At 40.4% G+C, this 26,228-nt stretch overlaps 1 protein-coding gene across 4 annotated transcripts in view; it reads right to left on the bottom strand.

Annotated features, from left to right (window-relative positions):
- Window positions 1–989: 989 nt before the first annotated feature.
- The window catches only part of ST18 (ST18 C2H2C-type zinc finger transcription factor), a 52,788-nt gene continuing 27,549 nt past the window's right edge, over window positions 990–26,228 (bottom strand). For all 4 annotated transcript variants that reach the window (XM_065398267.1, XM_065398269.1, XM_065398268.1 and 1 more), the window contains 10 exons: window positions 20,636–20,751; window positions 15,579–15,641; window positions 14,726–14,794; window positions 10,576–10,638; window positions 10,400–10,480; window positions 8,985–9,206; window positions 7,173–7,261; window positions 5,520–5,623; window positions 3,434–3,577; window positions 990–1,130 (listed from right to left, as the gene is read on the bottom strand). In XM_065398267.1, the coding sequence (XP_065254339.1) occupies window positions 990–1,130; window positions 3,434–3,577; window positions 5,520–5,623; window positions 7,173–7,261; window positions 8,985–9,206; window positions 10,400–10,480; window positions 10,576–10,638; window positions 14,726–14,794; window positions 15,579–15,641; window positions 20,636–20,751 (1,092 nt within the window). The remainder of the gene's footprint in view (window positions 1,131–3,433; window positions 3,578–5,519; window positions 5,624–7,172; window positions 7,262–8,984; window positions 9,207–10,399; window positions 10,481–10,575; window positions 10,639–14,725; window positions 14,795–15,578; window positions 15,642–20,635; window positions 20,752–26,228) is intronic.

Genomic DNA, 26,228 nt, shown 5'->3' with positions numbered 1-26,228 from the left:
TGGATTAACTGATATGTACAAAATCTTCAGTTTGGATGCTTTTGTGTTTTGCAAATACAAATGCATAATCATATTGGTCGCTTGTCTAATGTAACAACATAGTGTACTAAAAAAGTACTAGTCGTATCAAATCATCTCTCTTGTTTAGGGATGATTAGTTTTTCTCTCTGAACTAACTTGGAAAAAAAACTGCATTGTTAAAATAATTCTGAAGTTCTTTTGAAATATTTTAAATAATTGTTTGCGTAGGCTAAAACACACAGCCAAGTCAAATGCTTTGCTGATTGCTATATTTCATTATTGCTAACAAATTCTTAAACACACTGTGTTCCAGCAAACTGTGCTTTTTAGAGCGCAGCTTCCCCACTAGTGGGAGCCATTTATCTTTTCATTCCTTGCTTCCTCACATCTTATGTTACTGCAAACCCATTTCTGATACAAAGCCATTATAAAAAAGCAGGATGTGATGAAAATAAAACTAGAACAACAGTTCGGTCATTTGTTACTTTCATAGTATTTTTTTTCTTCCTGTACAAACCCAGCAAGATATTTAATTTACAGTATAACTTTCAGTCTATTTAAAATCCCATTGGAAAATAAATTAATAAACACATTTGTAAAAATATGGCAGGCCGCAAAAATGCTGTTAAAAGATAAAAAACACAACTCTTTGATTAGAAATAAATAAAAATATAAAAAATAGTTGCACACACTTTTTACATTCACTTTACAAAAACTGAGTGCAAAAGAAGGAAAAAAAGGAATTGTACTGAAATAAATACAATATATTAATTGAGTGCATTGCTGTTAATACAAATAGTCTGTTGTGTTTTCCTTCCTTTTTATGTCAGCTGGGAAAATTAGTGCAATGTTGCAATTGTAAATGCAGCACGGCAACCTACACGCCTTAGCAGTACATGAACTCCTAACAGATCCATCTGGAGTTTACTGCTGTTAAGTAATTTCTGTTGCCCAGCAGCCTTCACATCCTACACATGGATGCCCTTCACTGCCTGTTTGATACTTTCCAGCAGAGCTTTGCATTCCGGGGAATAGTCCCGTTCCAGATTGCTGTACATGTCTGTGAGTGTATTTACATATGCTTCGAAGTTCTGCTCACTGATTGGCCCCTAAATGAAAACAAAACATATTATACCAATTTCAGGAGCCAAAATTAAGGCCTCCTCCCCCCAAAAAGAATGTTAACAGACAATATGCAAAGTGACAATATGTCGGTCCTGTCTGAAAGCGTCTGGGGACAGCTGAGGTCAGACGCATGGCAGGCATCCAAGTTACTGATGGGTTTGTTGGAGGTGAAGGGAGTTTAATTTGTTGTAGGAACCACATGCTTGCCCTCTAAGGGCACGTTTTCACTACCCGCCGGATCGGCGGGTAGCAATCGATTTATTGGGGATTGTGAGCCATTTGTCTTAGGTGTGCCCCGCTCTTTAATTCTGGCCAAATTCTGTGTGCCTTATTCAAGCATGTACTGCCTCGGAGTACAGTGGGACTGTGTGTAAATAAGGAGGAGGATTTGGATCTTAATGGGCGTACATTGTTCCTAGCTCCAGAGGCAGTTACAGAACAAAGTACTACGACAATGGTGGGTGGGGATGAAATGGGGTAAAACCTTATGAGCAAAATGCACAATCTGGGTTTTAAGAACAAAATGGGGAGCGTCTGGGTGTGGAGAGAGCAAAGAAAGACAGGTAGAAAGAGAATACACACACATACTGAGCCAAATCCTTAATGCCCTGGTTCAGCAAGTACTTAACCAGGTGCCTAACTTGAACCAAGTGAGTGCGTTCCACTTACTTCAGTAGGAGTATTAAGCATTTCCTGAATCAGGCTCTCAAACCAAACTTTTATTATCTTCCATGAAGGGAGTTGGCCAATTCCCAGCCAAATTACAGGGCAGAATCAGTAAACTCCTCACATGTTTGCAACATTGTGACTGTACAGTAAAATGAATATAGGACTCGATGAGTGCTGTCAGAGATCCAATTGAATAAGACTCTAGACCCTCATCTTAACTGTAGCATGAGCTGAGAGTGCTCATCACCTTACAGGAGACACTCATTGTTTCACAGGACCAAGATGAAGGCCTAATCTATCCTAGACTATGTTGTAATTCTTTTCCGGCACTGATGCAGTTGTACTGGTGCTAAGAGGTAATTTAGTTGGAATTCAGACATATACAACATTGCATCGTGAAAATCTGCTGAGAGAAGATTATCATGAAATGGTGCTGTCCATGCTGTTTGATGGTTCCATTGTCATGAGGAGTGAAGACGTCTGAGCCCTGTCTACAATAGGAGTTATACCATTGCTTTCGTCATGGTGGAAAAATGGATACAACATTTTCTAGTGTAGATCAAAACCTACAACCAGATTCTTGGATCTGGCTGCGCTGCACTTGGTGATGGACATGGTTGGGAGGATGGGGAAAGGTGGATTTCTGCTTCCCTGATCCTCAGCCTGACCAAGTCTGAACCAGCACCTGACATAGCTTAGAGCAAATAGGCTCCTGTAAACTAGGGCAGTCCCTTAGGGATCCTCCTATGAGTCTGGGATTCCTGAAGTGCAGTGAACAGGGATCTCAAGGAACAGGGGTCCAGAGCACAGAGCCACCAAAGGATTCTTCCCTACATCAGGGAAAATTCAGAATGTGACAATCAAACTCATTGCACATAAGATACTGGAAGGACATCAGAGTATCGACTACAGTTACTTCCAGACTGAGCGACCCAGAAATGCAAGGTTCCATCCTTAAGGGTACCCATATCCCATTACCAATCCCAGAGACATGCAGTATAGTTTGATTTTAAATAAACTAATGTTTTACACAAATGGGATTCTATTCCTGGAGGGTAAAGCATGGGCAGTATGTGAATATGGCTCCTCCCACTTGGCCTTTGGCATGGTTCTGTTTTGAATGAGAATACACACCAGCCACACTGAATCTTGTAGATGGGCCTTAGGAAAGTGAGGCAAAAATTTATTCTTGCCTGGATGAAGATTGCCCCATGTTACTGCAGTGCCTCGAAGTCCAGGACACTTTCCCACACCTGAGGACTTAGCTTAACCCTGGATGGGACAGGGACACTCCTTCAGGTTGGGACTAGCATAAAATACTTGCCTTGCATCAAATATTTGCTCTGCATCCTCTTATACCAGGACAGAGTTTGGGCTCCACTACCTCTCTATATTTCAAACGTTGGAGCTAGTAATATTCCAAACTTCATGCATTTACTGCATCATGCTCGTGTAGAGGGAGAGTAATGAAGTGTGGGGAAATTGATTAAACCCTGGAAGGCAGTCCCATGTGAGATGGAATGGAACCCACATCAGTGATACACTGAGTGACCACTCTGGCCAAACGTGTAGACAAATGCTCTCAAAGAAGTGGCAATGTTTTTAGCTACAGACTTACCATTTGTGGAAGCTGAATGTCGGCAAGGCTGGTGATGAGGGCTTGGCTTAAGCCAGCTAATTCCTTCAGCAGGCTCTCGTTGTTCTGCTCTATAAGTTTGTTCTCTTCTTCTATTGTTTTCAGATTGCTCTCCATAGATGTGATCTAAAATCACACACACAACAAGACCCTTGGCAGCATTATGATTGGAGTTTGAACCCAAAATGAAAGGTTTCCCTTGGAAGAGGGAGCACAAGACTGTGAAAGCTGCCAATTGAGATCTGAACCTCAGTTATGTTTTTATAAGAGTCGCGCATAACATGGCCACAAGATATTCATAATAGGGGATAAGTCACATTAATTCTGAACCAGTGAACTCTGCTGTTGTTTCACAAGGAAAACTTATTTAAATGAAGCTGTAGACAGTGGCCCTGCTGAGTGAGGAGTGTATTGTGTTGGGAAGATGAGTTCCGAAATGGATTAGAGACCCCAGGTCTCAAGCTGCCAGGGAGGTGGAAGGGTCATTGTGTAGTTGGGAATGGGGAGTGTGGCCTCAGGGTTGGGGGAAGGAAGAAGAAAGCTGATGTTTACATTGCTCTTCTGTTCTCACAGCATCCCTGCTGATTGACTATAATAGCTGCAACACTGGTATTAGCTCTTGTGCTACTTTTCTGCCCTCCCCCTGGGTGAAGGTTAGAGTTCTGAACTGATTGGGAATAGAAATAGGGCAGAGAGTGGAGACAATAAGAAATGAAATATACTGGGGAGGAAATTGAGAAGTTGTGTATGGAACAAATATGATTGTGCAGTCGATCTCTAGACAGACAGATGAAAATATAATTTTGGAAGAACCAACACTGAGGTTAGCAAAATGACATCCTTTTCTGGAGAATAACTAACAAGAATGAGAGAGCTTGGAATGTACACATTTGTGAAAGTTCGCATGCAAAAAAATGTGCTGAAAAGCTGAAGCTAGAGATGCTGGGTCCTGATTCTCCACAGCCTAACATCTTGTATAGTAATTTATATCTGTGCAAAGTGGGTGAAAGTGCAGCATAAATCACCACAACCCCTGCTCTTGAGTTTCTTGATACAATCACAACTGTTGGCCAGGTCAATTTAAGAAGTGACAGGACAAAGACAAGCAGGGGATGTGCGGATTCAGCAAGTCTCTAGTTCAGGCTATAATGCAGGTGATTCACCAATAATAAATACCACACAATTGTAATTTGAGGCCACTATAAACTATATTGAACTTGTTTGGGATGAAGTTGGATTCGTTCTTATTTTTCAGGTCTATTACCCTTCAGGAAGTTCCACCTAGAATCCTAATGCTCCTAACATTCTGAGGTAAGTTTCTGTTCTCACTTTCACCTAGTTCACCAGGTGAAATAGAATTGAGTATATATGTCACCCTGTGTATTTACATACTCAGCTCAACCTGAACTGTGGACCTGCAACCAGCACCTTCACCATAAACTCACTCATATACATATAATAAAAAATGGAAAAAGATCAAGAGATCTGTGCCTTTGCAATAGCTCCTACCCTACCTAATGCACTGCACAGGTTAGCAAATGCAGCCGCTGTCTGCTATCTACTGTGCAGAAGCAAAATTCAGACTATTTAAATTAAAATATTCATTAGCTGAATATGGTGACCAGAACTAGGGAAAACGGTAAATAATAATAATAATAAAAATCTACTCTCAGTAGTAGTTAGAGTGTGTTAATAAGAATTCACAGTCTTGTGACCTAATGGCTTCATTATATTACTATGAAGCCTCCTTACATGGGTTCTTAAAATGCCCACAGGATATCATATGCAGGCGTGTGGTTAACAAAAGAAAGTACACATTTTATACAGTAAATATGATTTCCTTGTTTGCTAAGATTAGTTCCTAAAATGCTTAGTTCCTTTTATTCACCCTGGAAGTCTTTTCTACTAATACGCAGGCGTTTACTGTTAAATGGAAAAGCTTGTCAAAAATTATTTAAAGCCACAATGCAATGGCATGTGTGTAGATGAGAAAAAGGATAAATAAGCTTAAAAATAACATTACATATGTACATTAGAACTGATTGAATTGTTTGCTTTGTTGTTATACCTGGGTTTGAAGTTTCATCATGTCAGCTTCAATTTTAAGATTGGATTCATTCAGTTCTTTTATTTCCTCATCCAAGTGTCTGATTTCCTCATCAGTCTCGATACCTGCAAAAAGGTGAATGGACCAAAGACAGATTTAAATGTGAACATGTGAAAAGAAGTAATATTCTGTGGGTACCTGTGCATTGAACTGTGTTGCACAAAAAAACATGCTTTCAGATTAAACTGGGGATCTTTAAATGGGTTTTTACTGATGATGTTTGTCAAAACTGCACCCTGTGTTGAAGCGTCTTTGAAAGCAGGAAGAGAGATCAAGGGTCAAAGGGTAATTTGAGTTTCACTGACCTACTGTATTTCCCTGTCAGAGTGGGTCCCCCCACTGTTCAGTAAAACAATCAACCACAGCAGGGAGAGAGATGTGAGAGGGAAAGAGGATCTGTGGGCATTGAGAGAGGAAAATCCAAAACATAATCTTTAAAAACAATAATGCAGGGTATGTTGTGATTTTGGTGGAGATTTTTAGATGTAGCAGAAAAGTAAGAGCAGTCCCTCTCCCCCTCCTCCTCCAGGGGGATCAGATCCTCATAACTCAATTGGCTTCAATAGAGCTATGGCGATTGACACCAGCTGACGATCTGCCCTGGTCCTGCAAGGAGCTCTGTATGGGCTGACTGATAGAGAAGGATCAGGGCTTTAGTTTGCTGTGACACATAGTGTGGTTTAAAGTACTGTGAGAGGGAAGTTGTAGAGAGGCCAAAAGAGGCAAAAGAGGCAAAATGAGAAAAAGCAGCACTCACTATTCACACCTACCAGCTGAAAAAGAACAACCCACCCAAGCCTCAATAAAAGCCTGATCCTGAGATGTACTGAGCATCCACCCCCCCCAGTGATGAACATTTTCCCCTCACTCAGTATCACTCTGGGTCTAATTCTGCTTGCAGATTAATTATTTTTATTTCCATAGCACCTACAGGCCGCTAAGCTCAGCACCCCATTGTGTTGGGCATATTACAAGCACACAGTAAGAGACAGTCCCTGTCCTGAAGACCTTACAGTCTAAATAGACAATATGGACAAAGGGTGGGGAACAGAGAGAAGTGAATTCACTTGCCCAAGGGTAAAGAATACCACCAAAGTCTCCTGAATCCTGTCCCTGGGCCCTACCCACAGGAAACAGAATCAAGTTCCCTATAACTATTTGACAGATGTTCCATTCTATTTAATGTGGGGAGAATTGTCAAAGTATTGCACGGAGACTGAGCAATACAATATGAAGGTCATGGGAACGAGGTAGCTAAACTCTGCTTTACACATGTATCCCTCTGGGGGTTTGTTTGAAAATCTTTATTTAACTGAGGTAACTCCTGCTGGTTTATGAATAACACAGAAAAAAACAAACCCCAAACCTGAATCAGACTTAGTTGTGTAGTTGTGTACCCCACATGTTATGGTCCATGGATGTAAATGATGTGTGAATGACATGTATCTTCTGTGAAGAAATGTTATTGCTTTTAAAGAAAGAGAACTTAAAGGCATTTATACCCATTTTCAGACCCCTTTACATGGTCAGTGTAGTGTAAAGAGGCAACGTGTAAATGAGAATTGGGTCCCTAGCAGCTGTATAAATGTAATCATCATTTGCATGTCTCCTTACCCCCACTTGCTTTAAGCTTGATAGTCATTAGTTCTTCTGAGATTTTGCCCTTTTTTATGGCTTGTGCATTCAGAGGACACCCTGACAAGCTAGAAAAGATAGAAAAAATGCTGTGACCCATGTGAAAATGGAAGCAATCCTTTCATAGCAATGTTACAGTGCTCATGTTCAGACCTCGATTCCTAAGGTCATGTCAGCAGCTCCATTATAACCTTGTTACAGGGAATAAAATAATTCACAAAGAGCAATTTTAGCTGTAAAAAAAAAAAAATTCTGGCTTGAAAATTGGCACTGAAGTCTCAGCCTCGAAGCAAACTGTTTTTACAGACATTTCAAACAAATGAAAATAGCAGTGGGAGCTACTCTAAGGTTATGTGAATGTGATATTTACAGAAATCTTGAGGTCATATTGTCCCATCAATTTTTAAGCAAAACTTTCCACTGTGTTTATTGACGAATTATGCTTCAGAAAAAAGGGGGCAGTAGCATCCCTTTGAATGCTGAGTTTACCAACTAAAAAAAAAAAATCTGACGTGAAGATTTTCACTGTGCCTAACTATAGTATCATTTTGATGATGCATAATAATGACCAATATGATGATACCTCTGGATTTATACTATAGGCTGCAATAGCTTTTTTAAAAGATTGTATTATATATACACCTCTACCCCGATATAACGCGACCCAATATAACATGAATTCGGATATAATGCAGTAAAGCAGTGCTCCGGGGGGGGGTGGGGCCGCGAACTCCGGTGGATCAAAGCAAGTTTGATATAATGCAGTTTCATCTATAACGCGGTAAGATTTTTTGGCTCCCAAGGACAGCGTTATATCGAGGTAGAGGTGTAGTCACTTTGCTTTTTGATGACTGTCAGAGCTATTTGCTATTTCAAATCTTACAATTGGTAATTATATGAGGCCATTTGCAGAGAGCACTCAAGGGCTAAGATTGACTGCACTGTCTTTAGAAGTAAACAATAAGAACTACCCCTATGCTCAAGAAATGGCAGAGGGATTCATATTCTGATTTAGTCAAGCTGGGAGTGAAGGAAAATTTTGCACCAGTGGGACAAAGTCATGGTTTTGCTTAGCTTGTGAAAAATAAGAGTTCTAATGAAAGTGGTGTTTCCACACAGGGAGCAATGAGGGCTTCTAAGATTTGAAGTATAGACCACTATTTCTTTGTCTTGAGCAGACTACTGGCCAGAAAGATGTCCCAATGCTAGCAGGCCACCAGAAACTTGTTCAGTCTTCTCTACACTGGGAAAATGCATCATCTTACAAATCATGTTAACTAGGAAGTTCTTAAGATTTTTTTTTTCTCCTTGTAATGTCTTCAGGGCTGGATCTAGAAAGCACAGGTCTCATGTAAGCTTTCTCCTGCATGGAGATGGCTGGTAAGAATTTTGCAATTTGTGAAATAACAAAATTAATGCAATTGTTGCTTTTGCAAAACCTTGTGGTGAAATTCCAATAACATTTTGGATTACCTACTAAAGATACACAATCAATACCGGTAATTTCAAATATGTCTAGCTACCTTCTTCTTGTACCAAAAACCTGTAATCAGTCTCAGGAAATCTAGAAAGATCTGTGAAAGTCATTGTCTCGTGGGCAATGTTAAAAACAGTTCTAACCTCATGCAAACTCTCAAGTTATTCAGCTTCCTATCGCCTCAACTGCTATATAAACTCTTTATAAGAATTCAACATAATTTAATTAGATTACAGCTTTATTTTTTTAAAAGCAACACTACAGTGGATTGTCAAGAAAAAACAACAAACAAGAGAGAAAACACAAAATTATACCTTCTGTGGGTGACAAAAACATTATTAACATGACCCAGCCCGTTGCAGCCTGGCAAAGGACAGTGTGGCAGCTCTTGTTTGTTCAGTTTCCAGGATAATGAAGACCCATTGAGAGGACTCTCCTTCTGTCTCTTGGCAGCCAAAGGACAACCAGAAGCAGTGCGATGAGAAGTGTATTTACCTGATATGTGACCTTGGCCATCACAGCCTATCACTGGACATCTACAGAAACACAGCAAAAGAATCCTTATATTTACTCAAGAGAACAGAAGACAATAGTCTAAAAATAACGATCTAAGAAAAGGAGTCTAAGTGGCTACTACGCTGTCTGTGCAACTGTATTATGGCTTGATCCTGAGAAGCACCTGAATGTCCCACTGATGTCCGTGAGAATGAGGGGTGTTTGGCAAATCTCAGGATTAGGCATTTCTAATACAGCTGTATGCCTTAACCACTTCAGCATTGACATCATATAAAACTATGTCAAAGAGAAAAAAATTGTTATCAGAGGGGGGAAAAGAATCACATTTTAACGGGTTTGTGAAGAGGCAACATTTTTTGTTCTCTATTCAAATTTTTGGCAAAAAACAAAAGGTGGTTTTCTGCAGGTGGAAAACTGTTATTTCCAAATATATTCCAAATACTTGCCAAGGTGAAACCTGATAGTTTTGCAGAGTTCTGTCAGCATTAATGAGAACATGCCTAGGGCCTTTCATATGACATACCAGACGTCTGAAAGACAATCACTAACTGAAATACTAAATAGTAAGAGCAGCACAGGAAATAACTAAGTCCTTTGTTGTAAATGAACTGGTCCTACAGGGCTTGGCAGCTGATTGTTTATTTATTTATTTTCACAGAACATATATTCGAGTTAGGAATAAAGTTGATTTATGTAGAGTTATCAGTTCTTGCCTTGGTTAAAATTTTACCCCTGTACAGAAGAGGGATGGCATAAGGCCTATGTACCACTTCTATCCCCGTAATCCACATTTTCAGGGCTTAACGTGTGACTTGTGGTAGCTCTTTGCATAGGGATGGATTTCACCCTTTGTGTCTCCAAGTGTGATACATGAGATTTTGGTGAATGTTTGCAAGAATTTGTTAATTGGATCCAGGCTTAAATTTCACCACTGCTACAGTTTATTGTAGCAAATATAGCAAGATTTTGCCACAGTCTAAAATGTTGTGAATTTTAGACTGTGAATTTTCCTAAATTTTGCCACACTTTGTGTCAGATCGGACTGGAATGAAATGTTCCACCAGTTTCAGTAGCTGTGGAAATATCCTTTATCTTAGCTTTAACAGTAGGACACACCCACATACGTCTAAGAATAACTTGCACATTTCTTGGGATGTACCAAGCACCATCTTGTTCTCCCTTTTGGCTGATAAACTCTTGCTTCTGCACTTACTTAAGTTCAGGGTCTTCTTTTTCTTCCTTGGTAGGAGTAACTTTGACACCACCTTTCCTGGCACGAGGGCAACCAGACAAGCTGAAAGAAGTACACAAAAGAAAAACAATTTTGTTCCGCTGACACGTTCCATGATTTCCCACAGCTTCACTCCCAAACAACTGAATGATTCTTACCTTCTGTGTGAAGCATAATTTCCAGTCACATGACCAGAGCCATCACAACCAGGTGTGGGACACCTAATATAATGCACAGAGCAAAAGAAATGACTTTTTAAAAAGGAACAGACAAATTTGTCTTCAGTGGAAGAAACAGCAGTGGCACTTTTGCTGAACAAACACAACTAGCTCTTGCTGATATTTTTTTCCAGTAGGCAAACTGCTTTCATGTTTTCTTCTATAATTGTTTTTTTTAAATAGGGAACTTGAAATATATTGTATAACACAGCATTGCAGATTTGAACAGTATATGTTAATTTTTTCATAGCAAAATATTTCTTTTCTTATGAAGGAGCAACTGTGGAAAAACAAACATGTAGCCTTTTATTTGTTGACTTCTCTGTTAAATAACTGTTATGTGTTTATTTGATGTCAGACTTACAATGACCGGCACATTTTCAATATATTTTATAGAAGGGGAAATTGAGGCTGAGAAGTTATGTCACTAAAGGTCACAGAGAAAATCAACATCATAGCCAGGAGAAGAACTCAGGAGTTTCTGTTTTTTAGCTCTGTACACAGAAAGGAGACCACGTCTGTTTTACATAGGATATGACTGGGTATTTTATTTGGCAAGTGGGCCTTGATTCCATTTTAGAGTTCAGGGGCTTTTCTGCATGCAGCAAACAGAAGCCTTCAAATTTGAAAGTTTAGTAACAAAATATTTCAGCATCCTAATGGAAGGAATAAACCTGTATCTTACTGTTATGACCATACTTTCTCACTGGTGCTCAGATTGAATAGACATGTTGGCTGTGCCAATGCATGTGGGGCAAAAATCTGTCTGGGGATTGGTCCTGCTTTGAGCAGGGGGTTGGACTACTGATATTCTATGATTCTATGATTCTAAAGTCTACTGAAGTCAATAAGAGCCTTTTCATTGACTACAATGGGCTTTGGATCAGGCACTTGCTGGTTGAGTGGCAGATATTTAGGTTCAAAATGAATCTTGTACATATTTGAAGGGATTTTCTCTTTTGCCGTAAGTGTTCCTTTTAAAAATTCAGAAAGAAGAAACACACCTAGGCGTACAAAGCAGCACTAACAGCACAAGGAAAACATTTACCTTCAGATGCTGTGCCAGGTATTTGTGCATTTTTGTACAGTTTTGAGTACTAAAGCTAAGCCTCCCCAAGGGCCTTTGAACACTATGTTTTTTCCAGAGTATCAGAATTACAGAAACATCTGTGCCAAGTAACCTTGTACTGATCCACTATAGAAATTCACATTGTTCAATAACCCTCTACACGTCACAACATCTTACCCGTGGTGGAAGCATTGTGGTTGGGTGATCTAAGTACAGGCATACTGGGATACTGTATTAAACACCTAAATATACAGTTGTAAACTCTCTTTTAAAGGTACAGTTGCACCTTTTAGAAGTGTATTATTCTATTTTTTTACTGCATCAATATTTAAACCATGATAGTTGGGGGGATCAACATTCTTTAAATGGGTTTAAAGAAATGATAAAGAGCTAACTTATATTGGTAATTAATCACAGGAAAGACTGATCAAGGGGCGTAGTGGATTTTCCATCACTTGAACTTTATAAAATAAGACTGGCTGCCTTTCTAAAAGATATGCTATAGCTCAAACAGAAATTATAGGCTTGATGCAGAAATTACTGGGTGAAATTCCATGGCTGTGTTATGTGGAAAATTAAGCTAGATGATCATAATGGTTCCTTCTGCCTTTAAAATTTGGGAACCTTTATCATCTCAGGCACCAGGTAAGGTATTCTGTACCAGTCCTTTTCTGTAGTACTCTGTGTACCAATAAGCCTCTAATTTTAAGTGTCTTCAATCTGACTAAAGTAACCACTTTTAAAATCTGTTCTTCACTGCAAACTGTAGATTAGCTGAAAATCAGAAAAGGTATCTTGCTGGCTTAGTGAGTCAAAATAGAAGGCAAAAGTTTAACTTGATTATTGCGAATTGAATGTGAACATTATTGTAAAAATATATGCATCTGTTCTTTTTGATGCCATATATATCTGTATAACTATGTGAAATAAAACTAGGACAATGGTCACTGGGGGCTTGATCCTGCAAATCCTTATGCATCTAAGGATATATCTACATTGCAATCAGCATTTGCAGTGTAGACACACCATGAGGTTTTTTACTCATGTAGTCCCTGTGAACTAAAAGGCAATACTGATGTGAGTATAGCTACGCAGTTGCAGAAGTGTTTTCAGGATCTGGGTTTAGGGTTTCTTTTCTCCTTCCTTCTTCCTATATTTTTTTTCTAGATAATGCTGTAGAAAAATATACCTTTTTTAAAATGTGATTTTATTTAAAATTGGATAGAGTGAAATTAGTTTTTGCTCAGACCTGAAGCTGGATGACCGATGTGTAGCAAATAATTTTACTGGACCCTTTTTTCTCTTTTCAAATGGTCTGGGAACAAATTTTGAGTTTTACTATTTTGCTGGTTATTTGAAATTCGACGCTGAACACTTCATGCAACCTATTTCTGCTTATGGGCTGTTCGTGAACTTTGACTATATCTTCCATGACTCACTCGTTATTCATAGCATGTGGTTAGTAACTCAGGTCACATGTTGTTGCTTCTCTTTCCTTATTACACAACTGAAACTTTATAAGCTTTAGTTAAACAGTATCTATGTGGGTATGCAAATGTCACTGTTCACATGTGACTATGTGGGTTTGCATGCAGAGCAGCCATTTATTTTGTTTGTGTGAACACCCATTCAGCTCTGAGTTCATGGAAAGCAAGTAAAAGCGCTGAATCAGCGACTGATTTAGAAATTGGCACCATTTTCACGAATCTTTGTTCTGTCACTCTTTCCACAGCTTTATTCAAACCAAATGCTGGGGAGGTGAGTTCAGCAGACCCCAAAGTTGAAATGTCAGGCCACTGTGTCAGCACCTCAGTAATGACTATGCTCTAAGAACAGCTTTCACCTCTTGCCCACATAGCTGGCCTTTTCCTACTGCCTTTGCTCTGTCCCTAGAGAGCAGGCTTTCCTTGGCTAGAGTCACACAACATATTTTTTACAATGCAGGGCAGCACCTGAATATCATGACTGGAAGCGGCATTGTTTTATTTTGGGAAGTTGACAAACTTTCTAGCTAAACCCTGAACTTAAAACCTGGATTTGGCCACCTGTACTTGAAACGCCATTAAAGCAGTGTAAACGTACCATCATCAGAACTTACTTTCCTCTATTTGGACTGAGGGCGACTCTAAATATGGGCAGGGTGTACAGGCCCACAAACCCCCACTATGTTCTAAGCCATATACGGCAGGACCCCATTTATTGATGCAAAGAGAAAAGAGGGCTGGCAAACCTGTCAAAAGCTACATCTACACTACAAGCAGGGGACTCACACCCGTAGCTTGCAGTGTAGATGTAGCTAAAAAGCGCCAACCATCCTTTTACTTCACTCCCTTCTGTTGACAAAAGCCGTCCATTAACTAGGTGATTGGCTGCCAATCCCTCTGCTGACTCCCATGGCCAGCTGTGCAGATTACTGAGGTCTGCTTAAGGCCCTGTACATCTGCCTATCTACTGGGGCCTGCAAAACCCTTTTGTGTCATTTCATGGTGAGAAATATGCAACACTGAATCATATGATTTGACAGCTGCCTCAGTGACATTAAGCTGTGGGTATCTATCTAGTGCTGGAGGATGAAGACTGAAGATTTGCAGGCTTGGCTTGTTTTGGTTTTCAAATGTCTGAATACTTATCCTAACCTCTTTGATCTAGAAATCAGACGGGGTATTTTGTGAGATCAGATTCTTTGTAAGACTTTGGTACTTCCTGGCTCCAGCTGGTTCAGAAATACCATCAGAACAGCCTCTCTTTCAACGTTCGGAGTATCTGCACCAGGTTTGGGGAAGTGTATGGATATGAAGAGGTGCAAAAACATGAAAAACAAAGAAAAGTGAGCCCAACTTTTCTTAAAGGCTTTGGTTTCAATTTGTTTTCACGTTTGGGACAAGGGGTTGAACTGGCTTTTATTTTACAAAGATCAATTCTCTTACCTATTAAATAACTGCATTTGTTTGGGAAACATGCCAATATGAGATGAACAGCAATCACCAAACCAAAGCCTTTTTTTCTATTGTCATTACTTACTTAAGCTCTTGAGAGTTGGCAGCCATAAGGGATTTTAATGTCTTGTCGGCTAATGGGCACCCGGAAACACTAAGGAAAACAGATGTGAAACATGTTTTCTTCAATATGCTAAAACAGAAAATGATTTTTCTAGAAAAGCATTAATTATTTATTATGGAATAGAAACAGCCCCCCCCCCCAAACCCTAAAAAACCACACTTGCTGTTGGCAAACGAGAGCTAGATAATACAGGGTAGTCATTCTTTAGATCGGAGCAGGTTACTTGCTCGGAGCCAGGTTCTGTCTGGTCCCAAAGCAGTTATGCATGGAGCTGGTTAGAGTACAAAGAGCTTTCCCACTCTTTTGTGTTGCCAGCATAAAGAGCTGTAGTTCATATTGTTGGGGAAAGGCAAGGACTGCTTCCTCCATACATCCAAAGGGAACGGCAGGAGATGGGACCATTGTCCCAGCTCAGAGAGGAAATAAGGGCCACCACACAAAAAGCATTTGCAAATTTGAGAACTTCAGAGCCACCTGTACTAAAGTTTGTGGAAACCTACTTTTAAATCTGTATTCATGGCAGTAGTGTTTGCACACTCATCCACTTAAGGACGCACAAACAGTACCATATGACTTATCTAACCAATCTCAGCTAATCCACACAGCTTGCATAACAAATAATCAAAGTGAACTGTTTGTAATCAGCTAAAAAAACCTTGAGAGATATACCACAAGAAAAAACAAAGGCTGAGTTTGCTGGGTACATTAATTGGCTGAAAATTATTTGCCCAATAGTGTTATATATAAAAATATTAGAAGCTGACTGTAAAGAAAGCAGCTCTACTTCCTGTTATGAGTTTTTGTCATTTCTCACCTGCGGTGTGATGCATAGTTTCCTGTTACGTGACCACTGCCATCACATCCTGGAGTCGGGCAGCTGTGTATAGAAAGTGCAGTTAGAATTAAGACTGTTTCCAAATTATGTAAATACAGTTCACCCCCCCGCTAAACAACAACCTGCCACATACCAACTTCACACCAACTACATTTGACATGATCTAAAATCAATGTTATCATCATGACAGTACCACTCTCGATCTAAGTATATGGGTTAGAACACAGTACAGTTGTGTAAAGTTTCATAACCCATGTGAATCAAAACAATTTTATGTATCTCTGGGTTAGCTGAAACCACCATATGTTTTGCATAGATTTTGCAGTTACCACAGATCATGGTGCAGTCTGGGTAGTTTCATTACTGCCAGCTATTTTTTATGACAATTCATAGATTTTAAGGTCAGCAAGTACCATTATGAACATCTAAGTCTGACTTCCTGCATAACAATAGGCCTCAGAACCTCAGCCAGCAATGCCTGCACCATGCCCATAACTTCTGGCTGAGCTAGAACATATCTTTTAGAAAGGCATTCGGTCTTGATTTAAAGACTTCCAGTAACGTAATTAGGTGTCATTGTGACTTCCAGGACAGACACAACTGACCATTCATCCAACTGCAGCCCGGAGTGAACAGGTTCAATTCCCTAGGAAGCTTCTGGGCTATATTCAGCAATAACAAAAATGATGGTATACATGTAGTACACTGGCAAAATTGTGCCATGTCTCCACTAACATCCCACGGGCTTCTACCAGCTAACTGACTTATTTCCATAGCTCAAATTGTATAGGAGTGTGCTGCAATGCCACATCTTGAGTTCAATCCTTGCTAATGGCCCTAGTAAGGGGATCATAAATTACAAGATTAGTGTAAAGTGAGTGTAAGTGGCAAAGCACTAAAAAATTGCTCCAAAGTAGTAAAATAAGTCTGACTTAGGCTATGTCTACACTACAAAATGATATCGACCTAACTTACGTTGGCATACAGCTATCTTTGTTATTAAATCGCTTGTGTGCATGCACATTTTGCTCCTTGCGTCGGCGGTGCACATCCTCTCCAGGAGTGCTTGTATCGATTGCATTGTCAGTGTGGGGCATTATGGGACGGCTCCTGGAGGCCAGTAACAGTCAACGTAAGCAACGCAGTGTCTACACAGCCACTGCATCGACATAGTTACATCGACCGTGACTCTGCGCCACTTGGGGAGATGGTGTTGCTAAATCAGCGTAGAGAGGCACTTATGTCTGCAGGAGCCAAATTTATGCGAAGACACTTCCACAGCTAGGTTGACGCAAGGCAGCTTATGTTGACCTACCCGTGTAGCGTAGACAGGGCCAGCTTTAGGCACCGCGGGGCCCGATTCGAAGGAGCTGCCACCGAAGTCCCGCCGCTGTCTTCGGCGACAGCTCAATCACTGCCGCGGAGGAAGGTCCCTCCGCCGAAATGCCGATGACGACAGTGCCGGGACTTTGGCGGCAGCTCGATCAGCTGCCGGTGCCTTCGGCGGCACTTTGGCGGAGGGACCTTCCTCCGCGGCAGCGATTGAGCTGCCGCCGAAGACAGTGGCGGGACTTCGGCGGCAGCTCCTTCGGGACGTTGTGGGGCCCTCTTAGGGGCGCGGGGCCCGATTCCAGGGAATCGGCTGAATCACCCTAAAGCCAGCCCTGAGTGTAGACCAGGCCTTACTCATTGAGGCCTGATTCTCATTCACACTTAAGTCCCTATATACTGCTCTAGTGGTGTAAAGCAGAAAGGACAGGAGCAGGGATGAATTACATGTACGCACGTTGTAAGGCTCTTTATGCTGTTGGAGTTGTATAAAGGGTCTTTAATATACCTGAAAATCAGGGTTTGAGGGGCCTTTATATTGACTCAATCAGGGTCTCAAACCAGACAGATGTGCTCCATCAGAGTTCTCCAGTGTAGAGGAGTCCCCAACAGGCACAATCAGTGTAGCTGGCTCTACATCACCTCTTGCAGGATGGGTATGGCCAGGGTGTTTCTATGACCCAGCTATTCGAAGTTGCTGGAATGGCCCATTGGAGCTGTTGGAAATCATCCTCTGTGTATAGATATAATTTTTTTTTCAAGGGCCTATGTCATTATAAGAACTTCCTCATGATGGAGCCACTTGTATTGACTTGCTCAGTATGTTCTGGGCTCAGTGGGCACACAGTACATACTGTCTGCCCCCAGTATCAGCTATGGATTCTTCATCCAATATATTAAAAATGTTTCTTGTTTCATTGTCTGGACAGGTGCACTTTAGCTATACATTGCCACTCTGTGTGCAATGTATCCACTGTGTATGTGTTAAAACTGGATGCAATTCTTGTAAGTAATCTGATAATATGGTGAAGAAAGGACACCCAGTTATTACGAAAAGAAGGAAAATGTCTTTATCAACATCTGGAAATCAGCCCATATCACAAAGCAATAAACATCACAGAAGGAAAGACATTAGTGTTTTTAATAAATTCACAACCATTTTTTGTTGTTGTTGTTTTACAAGAGGCAGAATAAACTCAAGCCTGAGACCATTTAGGTCATGAACTGCAATTGCAGATACAATATGGTGAACAGCCAATATGCAGATTGCACTACCAGAGGTGAAAGACTCACTCTACAGAGTTTTCCCTTAGGAAACGTAATTTCCAGAGACAGAGATTGAGTCTCACTGACTCAGTGCCACTGAGTCTGCAAAGCAAATAGCAGGACAAGGGTTGATGTCATGGAGTTCAGCTGTGAATGAGTCTGCAGTGATGTGCTATGGACTATCATCAGTAAGTGGTGCAGACTGCTTTTGTCTTGAGGCGCCTACCAGGGTTGGGAGATAGAGGGGAAAACAGCAATGAAATATGTGTACTGAGTCCCAGGTGAATATTAAATGAGAGACAGAGCAGTCTATGGATGTCAAAAAAACGTTTTAGATGTTGACAATGTTTTGATGTGAATCCAAAGATTTTTCAAGGAGCATGGCCAGGATTTTAAGACATGATTAGTGGTCTTGGGTGTCCAAAAAGAGACAGTTGAAAAGGGCCTAATTTTCAGAAGGTGGGTAATCAGCTTTTTCTGAAAACAAGGCCCCTCTAGGGAATCTCAAGCTGGACACCCAAAATCACTAGTCATTTCTGAAAATCTTGGCCTGTGCATGCAAACTGGCTACTGGCATTACACATGTAAACAGACTGGTGAATAACATGACCTCATTCAATCGTTTTAAATAATCTGCCTGTTTGGAAGGTCTCAGATCTAATCCTTATAAAACTAAGTTATTAATTAACTTTCTTAATCAGCACATACACTGCTTTGTTCCCTGCCACTTGAGGCAAATCTGTATAAGTCGCAGTTGGTTTTGGTTTTTATTGTTTTTAAAAGGTAGGTGCCAAGTGACTCTGCTGTGTTATTCTATATGTTTCCTCAACTGTGTTGCTTTATCAGATAACAAAATGGCCCAGTCTGTGTTAATGCTCAAAAGCTGCTTCATTTTCCTACTTTAAATCTGTTTTTTAAAAGGAAGTGAGACATATTATAGTTCAGATTGTGCAAGTAAGGGAACAGTCTGTTTACCCTATAAACACCTTGAACAAGGACTGTTTCTTCATCTATGTTCAGTACAGTGCAGAACCTGCTGTTACTGCATAACAAATACTGACAACAAGGACATGCAGAAAGGAAATGACTCTGAGGCAGACACCCCACATTCATTTGTGGGTCGAGCTCTAGGACGCAGGCCATCTTGCAAAAAATGAAGGAGACTGTGGGCCTGATTCTCCACTCACACAAGTTTTACACTGTTGTAACTTCACAGACTTCAGTGGAGCTTCTACTGAGTTACACCAGTGTAAGCGAGAAGAGAATCATGCTCTGTATATTGGGGATCTGGGGAGAGCAGACAGTTAATTATTTTGTAATGTACAAGGCAGAGACTATTTTTTTCTATTTTGAGCAATGGCCTTAAAATACTTTGTCCAGCAAGCACATTATGTTGTTCAACATCTGGAGTACATGGAATGTACCTGGGGACAATGCTGCTCAACGGATTTTTTTTTACAGTCAGTGTTACTTGTCTTACATTCAGCACCAGCATTTAAGAAGTCTGAACTCCTGTAATTTATTGTAAAGGAACAGCTGAGGTTTCTTTTAAGAATGATCCTTTAATCTAAAGCATATTGAATTTATCCTCAGTCTGTATTATTCTCATACAAAGGAATTTCAGACTCTTGATTTAGTCCTTGAACTAAACTCATCTGAAGCTGTTTTCCTCCTTACCTTCCTGCTTGAGAACTCTGGGATCATCTGGTAATATGCACACATAATGTAACGTATGGATATGGATGCTGATTTTCCATTATCTTATAGAAGGGCAGCATGCATCTTAGAACTACACTCATGGTGACATCTACATGCCATTCTGACATGGACATCATTGTGCAGTATGTGTGGTAACCTCTGCTACCCTCATTGTCTTTAGCTATCAATCTTTTCTGAGTTTGCACATGGTTCTCTGCAGATAGGCAGGATTGAGTCCTTAGTGAGTTGTTTGTCTTTATGGTCCATATTTTTTATCGGCTCTGCTTCTTTTAAATCCTAGAGCTATGCCCTGGATTCCTACACAAAATCACTGTAGGGGATCTCCATGGAGGACAGAGGGGAATAAAATCTGTTTTCCACAACAGTAATAGGAGTCTCAGAACAGCCACTCTGCAATCATTACTACAATCCACGTGTGTAGTGGTGGCTGCTGCCATTTTATTACCTCTGTGCATGAGAGGTGGGGTTAGCCAGTAAATCTATATAGTCATGAATCCTCCATCCAGGCCGACAGTCCTTTCCTGACTTGCCTTGACTATAAATCTCACTGCTGCCCAGCCCAAGAGAGCCACAATGGAACACTCTTGTGTAGGAAGCAGTGGGTGCAGAATTCCCCTGCACAGCTCCTCCAAAGCAGCTGACTCACAGACGTTCTGCTGTGCTTAGTGTCTTTAGTCTTCACAGAAGAGGAGAAAGGAAAATGTGACATTTTTGTGACTCACGTGATGAGTTCCTTCTTGAGATCTCTTGGATGGAGCTTGGGTTTTGGACTCGGTATGGAGACATCTCCTGGATACTTTTTTTCCTCCAGGTTTTCTGGGGAGCTCAATGGATCTTTCTGAAATATCAGATAAGAATGTCACAAAGGGTTTTCTCTCTTCCCTGTCTTTCTTATATTCAACCAATCTTTTGTTTTTGTGTATGTGTGTGTGTGTGTGTGGGGGACCTCTTGAAGAACATACAGGCAAAATTATCTAAGCTTTCAGCAGTGATGGAGATATGATAAAAGATTAATGCACCATATTTTCAGAGATTGAGGGATAGATGTTTTACTATGTGCAATGATTTATTTGTAAAATAATTCCTAGAGGTCTCGAAGCCACACGAGGTCTTGAGGCTGTATCCTGGGTAAACAGGGGTTATATTTGGAAAATGATAATGCTAGCGAAAGAAAAAATCCATAGAGAAAAGAAGGGGAAAATACAGCCCTTGGCCTGAAAGTTATTGAACATTTTGAGTTACAGAACCTAAAGTTTTGCAAGGGGGGATTACTCTGGTTTTCTTCTGCAAGTAAATCACTGTGCTACTGTATGCTGTACAAATAAATATGATTGTACCATAAACAAATAAATCATTAAGCTGCAGTCTAGGAGATGTAAATGCAAAACTCCCTAAGAGTGTGGCATGAAGTGATGTTTTAATCTTATCCAAATAGTAGAGTCTTGTTATGAAAAAAAATCACAAATGTTCTTTGCAATTTTCTTGCAGAACTGTAGGAATGGTCTTCAGTTCTAACCTGGCCTGTTCATTTGTAGATAAAAATTTAAATGTTACCATCTGTTGTTTTGCTGTTTAATGGATATTATAGAGACATAGTAGTCACTCCATTGAAAAGACATTTTGGAAATCTGAAATATTGAATATTACAGTTTCACTTTCTGAAGACTTCTCTTTTTAGAATGTCATTGCTTCAAAATGGCTTGGTCTAGAAAGTTCAAGATTGTTTTGTCCTCACTGAGGACTAGTGGGTTTGAAATTTTTTGGAAGGTTAAGTGGTTCATTTGGAGAGATTCATTATGAACACATAAACCTTTGAGAAATCTCCAGAGTCCCTGGCAGAACTATAAAGTCTGTAGAATTCCCAGCTGGGATTCATGCCAGTTTATAAACGCCACTGGAGCAAGGAGTCGCAGATAAGTAGGCTTTGCAGAAAAGGCTTAATAGGACCAGAGATTGCTGCCTAAGGTTGGGACAAGAAGCACTTTGGTCCTGCAAAGCTCCCAGACCTAGTACTGTAGGTGCTTCTGGCATTGTACAGTTGACAAGCTCTCCAGGATAAGGGCTGGGGAATTGTGGCACTTAGAGGATCTCCAGGACTGGAGAGAACCACAGGGACAGGGACTTCTGTGAAGCTGATAAGCACAGAGTGACGAGAGCAGCAGAAACTGGGGTGAATGTGGACTGCAAATGGAGCTTCTGCAGGGGTGCTGGAACAATTTGTATAATGGGAGTACTGAGAGACATTCAATCAAACTGTAAACCCTGTACTTAATGGAAACCACTTCAAACCAGGGGGTGTGACTGCACCCCTATTCCAGCACCTATGAGCTTCTGCCTAATGGGGGTGTTGCTTCTGATAAAGCTTCCATATGCTCCCCAGTTCTGGCAGCTCACCTATGCCAGTCTGTAGCTGGTTCCTTTACATTACTTCCTTCTGCTTTCAGGTGTTGGCTATCTATTGCCTACTATAACTCACATTATATATACACACATATAAACCTCGTCATATTATTGATAAATCAATTACTGCTAATTTTTACAACTGCATTTGTGAGGTTAGATTGTTTGGGAATCATCTCATATGCTACTATAACTAACATAGAGAGTACAAATATTTTTCTTCATTTTTTTTCTACACAGTTTTTTCATGGTAATTATTAATACTTTTAAATGGAGGCAATTCAACTAATATTTTAGGCTTTAGGGATTTTGTTTTTAAAGGAAAATTTCAGATAAAGATAACCTTAAAAGATCCCAAAGGTGTAATTATCTATTACTTTATTTTACTTCAATTTAATTTTAATTAATATAATATAAATATTTATTCATTTAAAACATTATTAAAAAGTAAATATAAAAAACTAAACCTGTGAAAGTAAATACAATTTGGAGTTAATGTTAAAAAGCAGCATTTGAAAATTAGGAAATTTAAAAAATGTTGTTCAAAAGTCTAAATATCAGAGTTTTGCCATTGATTTCAAAGGGGTCAGCATTTCTCCCATCAACTTGAACTCTGCCCTTTACTCTGACCACCCTTCCGTATGTACTTTTCAAGTGCTAACTGTTGACCCTTACTATCAGAGAGGAACCTCAGCACTATAGCTGCCTATGAAGAGCAAATCCATCATTAATCAGAAACTAGAGACTGGTACCTCCCTGCATCCTGCAGCATGGGCCAGAGACCCCAAATAACTTCACAAGCCAGGCTTAATGTCCCTATTTACCTGCTCCAGCCGGACTGCATTTTATGATTTTATGTGTGTTTTATGTTGCCCTCTAGTGGCCGACTCACATAGAGGATAAGGGACCTATTAATGCTCCCATCAAAGGGATTTGTTCTTTATATCAAGTGGAAGATGTGTGTGTGTGTGTGTGTGTGTGTGTGTGAGTGACAGAGAGAGAGAGAGATACACCCAGTAAGTGTCTGATATGTGCAGCACATACATTCATTAGATAGTGTTGCTTGCAAGTTACAGAAGGCCCCATTGAGCTGCTTGGGACCCTAAGCAATTGCTTAGTCTGCTTATGCCTAGTGCCAGCTCTGGTTTGAATGTTTTGACTTTCAAACATCTGGGTTTTCACATGTTAACTGTGAATTCCCTGCATTGCAATTTTAATAATTCCCTGCATTGCAATAATGTAAGAATACTCTTTTATATTAACAGGTACTTTCTTACAATCTTAATTCCACTGTAAATAAAGTTTTTTTGTCTGAGATTCTTTGCAAAAGAAAGACATGTTTTAAAGGGAAGCACATAGCATGAAAAAGGTGCTAATTGAGATTAAGGGGATAATAAAAATCTGTCTTTTTCCTGTTGAAATTCTCTAGTATATTTCTGAAGAAGGACAGAGACAAACATTTAAACCAATAATTTCCCTTAATAGTTTGGGGGATATTGTTATTATTCAAGCAGCATGAAATCCTGGGGGCTGGGGAAGTTAAAAATTGCAGTAGTAACTAGAAGGGAGGCATGATGCAAAGGGGCCATGCAGAAAGACACTGAAGTTCCTTGCATGCCAGGGGAGGCTGGAGGAGGCAAACTGGGCTATGTTCATGGCCAGCTGGTCCCTGACCATGCAGATCCACTGGCAATAAACACACGTATGGGCTGTCCATTGGCCCCTGAGTAGCTAGTCCTGTCCATAGCCTGCATTAGCAGCTGCAAGCTACTACTGCAAGTTGGAGCAGAGAATTCTTTCCTTGGCTTTGCACATATAGTGCTGAGCACGTAGACCAGGTACCTGGGCTGTGCACTCCTCTAGTGGATTTCATATTTACTGTGTGACATAAATCCTTTATAGAATGGGTCAAAAAAACTCCCCCCCATCATCCATCCCTTTTTTTTTCACTTATGGTAAGTGGATACTTATCTCAGTTAATTAAGTGCAGAGTACAATTTCTAGACAGCAGAGTTAGAATGAAATGTTATTAGAATTCTAAAGCATATTAGATTTAAAAAAAATCAGAACCAGAGGTCTATTTTCTACAAAGAGTGTGTGTGTGTATTCACGCGCGGGCACAAAAGAAAGCAAGCGAGCAATGAAATTCCATTAATGTACAGATGGAAGTTTATATTGATTTCAGCAAAGACCAGAACATAATGGTAACATGAATAACAGATAATAGCATCTGGCACTTTTAACATTTTTAAGCCCTGAAATCTTTGGAGAACTGACAGTTGAACTAAACTGACAGCTCTGGTTATTTCTCGGTGCTTTCCTTTTTACAGAGATGTTGAGCTTTTTCCAAATTCAGAATTTTTTTTTTAGGGGGCATCTGGACAGGCTATTTCACTAAGAGAGAGAAAGACAATATTTTCTGGAAATTACCACCAAAATTAAGCAACTGTTGTGCATATGAACCAGATAACAATGAATTAGAAATAGATATTATCATTCATTTGCTTTGCATGGGGATAACTGCCAGACTTCTACTTGCAAAACAGAACCATTGGCCCTGAGACCATTGGCCATGTCAATGTTCTCTGGGAGCAGAAGTGCTCAGAGCAGAGGTCTTGGGCCAGATCCCTGATTACGGACAAATTGCACACAGTGCAGTCCATTGGGGTGGTGGGGTGCAAAGATGGCTGTATACTCAACTTTGTGGCCTCCTCAGTGATGGCACTGATGCTGCTTATGCAGTGCCTGGGGCCAGTCCCCACACCACAGTTGGCCAAAACTGCAGTAGGGGAACAGCGTGGCATAGGGGTGTTCTATCCGTGCCCTCTTTCCTCTAGCCATGATCCCTATTCTATGCTACGCTGGCAGCAGGGAAGAGGAGTGGCATGAGAGCTCTTTGCCAGGTCTGCAATACCAGTGGATTCCCTGGCAGTGGGATAATTTTCTCAAGGCTGGATATACCTGCTGGCAGTGCAGCACAAAGGGGCCATATTGCAGGGAAGAATCTGGTCCTCTTACTCACTACATAATTTAAACCACTCTCCAGCCACTGTCTGTCTTTTCTCAATAAAAATTGTTATTCTAGATGCTTAACCCTGGGTTACAGATCAGCATCAGCAGAGTGGGGATCACAGCACTTAGCTCTCCAGGACATGACAGCTACCATAAGACCACCTAACACTTGGCAGCCTGTCTTGTGTAGTCTCGTGATGGCAACTGCCTGTACCCATCCTGAGAGTTTTCTATTCACGTGACTGATACCCTTTTTCTACCAGGCATTTTGAAATACTAGAGGTGAATCCCCATCCTCAGCTCTAGGTGGATCTATCCTTGTTGAATATGTTACTTTATTAAAGTTCACCAATCATGATAATTCAGAAAAAAAACCACTTCTATAATAACTACAATGCTAAAGTGCTACTTTTCTACTTCATGCAAATACAAATGGGATAGCCATATATTCGAACCTGAACTAAAACTCCAGATCTGAACTATGGGGAACTTTGGGGCTGGAACTGAACTCTGCAACTCAGGCCCATCTCTGTCCATTACCAAGATTTCATTTAGTTACTTGCCTATGAATATTCTTCACCACGATAACAAATCCATCCAAACCTTCTCTGAACCCTATTCTGGCAGTTAAGTTCAAGAGAAACATGCAGCCAAAAAAAGAAATAAGAAAACCAAAGGACACTATGCTGCCAACAGTCAATAAAAAAATACACAAAAGGGGCAAAAACAAAGACACATAAAGCAAGAAAATTATCAGCACTTGGCTCTCCTGGACACGGCAGCTACCATACGACCACCTAACACCTGGCAGCCTGTCTTGTGGAGTCTCGTCATGGCAGCTGCCTGTACCCATCCTGAGAGTTAGTTTTGGGTGATTTATTTAGGTTTTTGTATTTTTGGGCT

This window comes from Emys orbicularis, chromosome 2 (genome assembly GCF_028017835.1).
Source record: "Emys orbicularis isolate rEmyOrb1 chromosome 2, rEmyOrb1.hap1, whole genome shotgun sequence".
NCBI lineage: Eukaryota > Metazoa > Chordata > Testudines > Emydidae > Emys > Emys orbicularis.
This window is presented reverse-complemented; position numbering and strand designations above follow the sequence as displayed.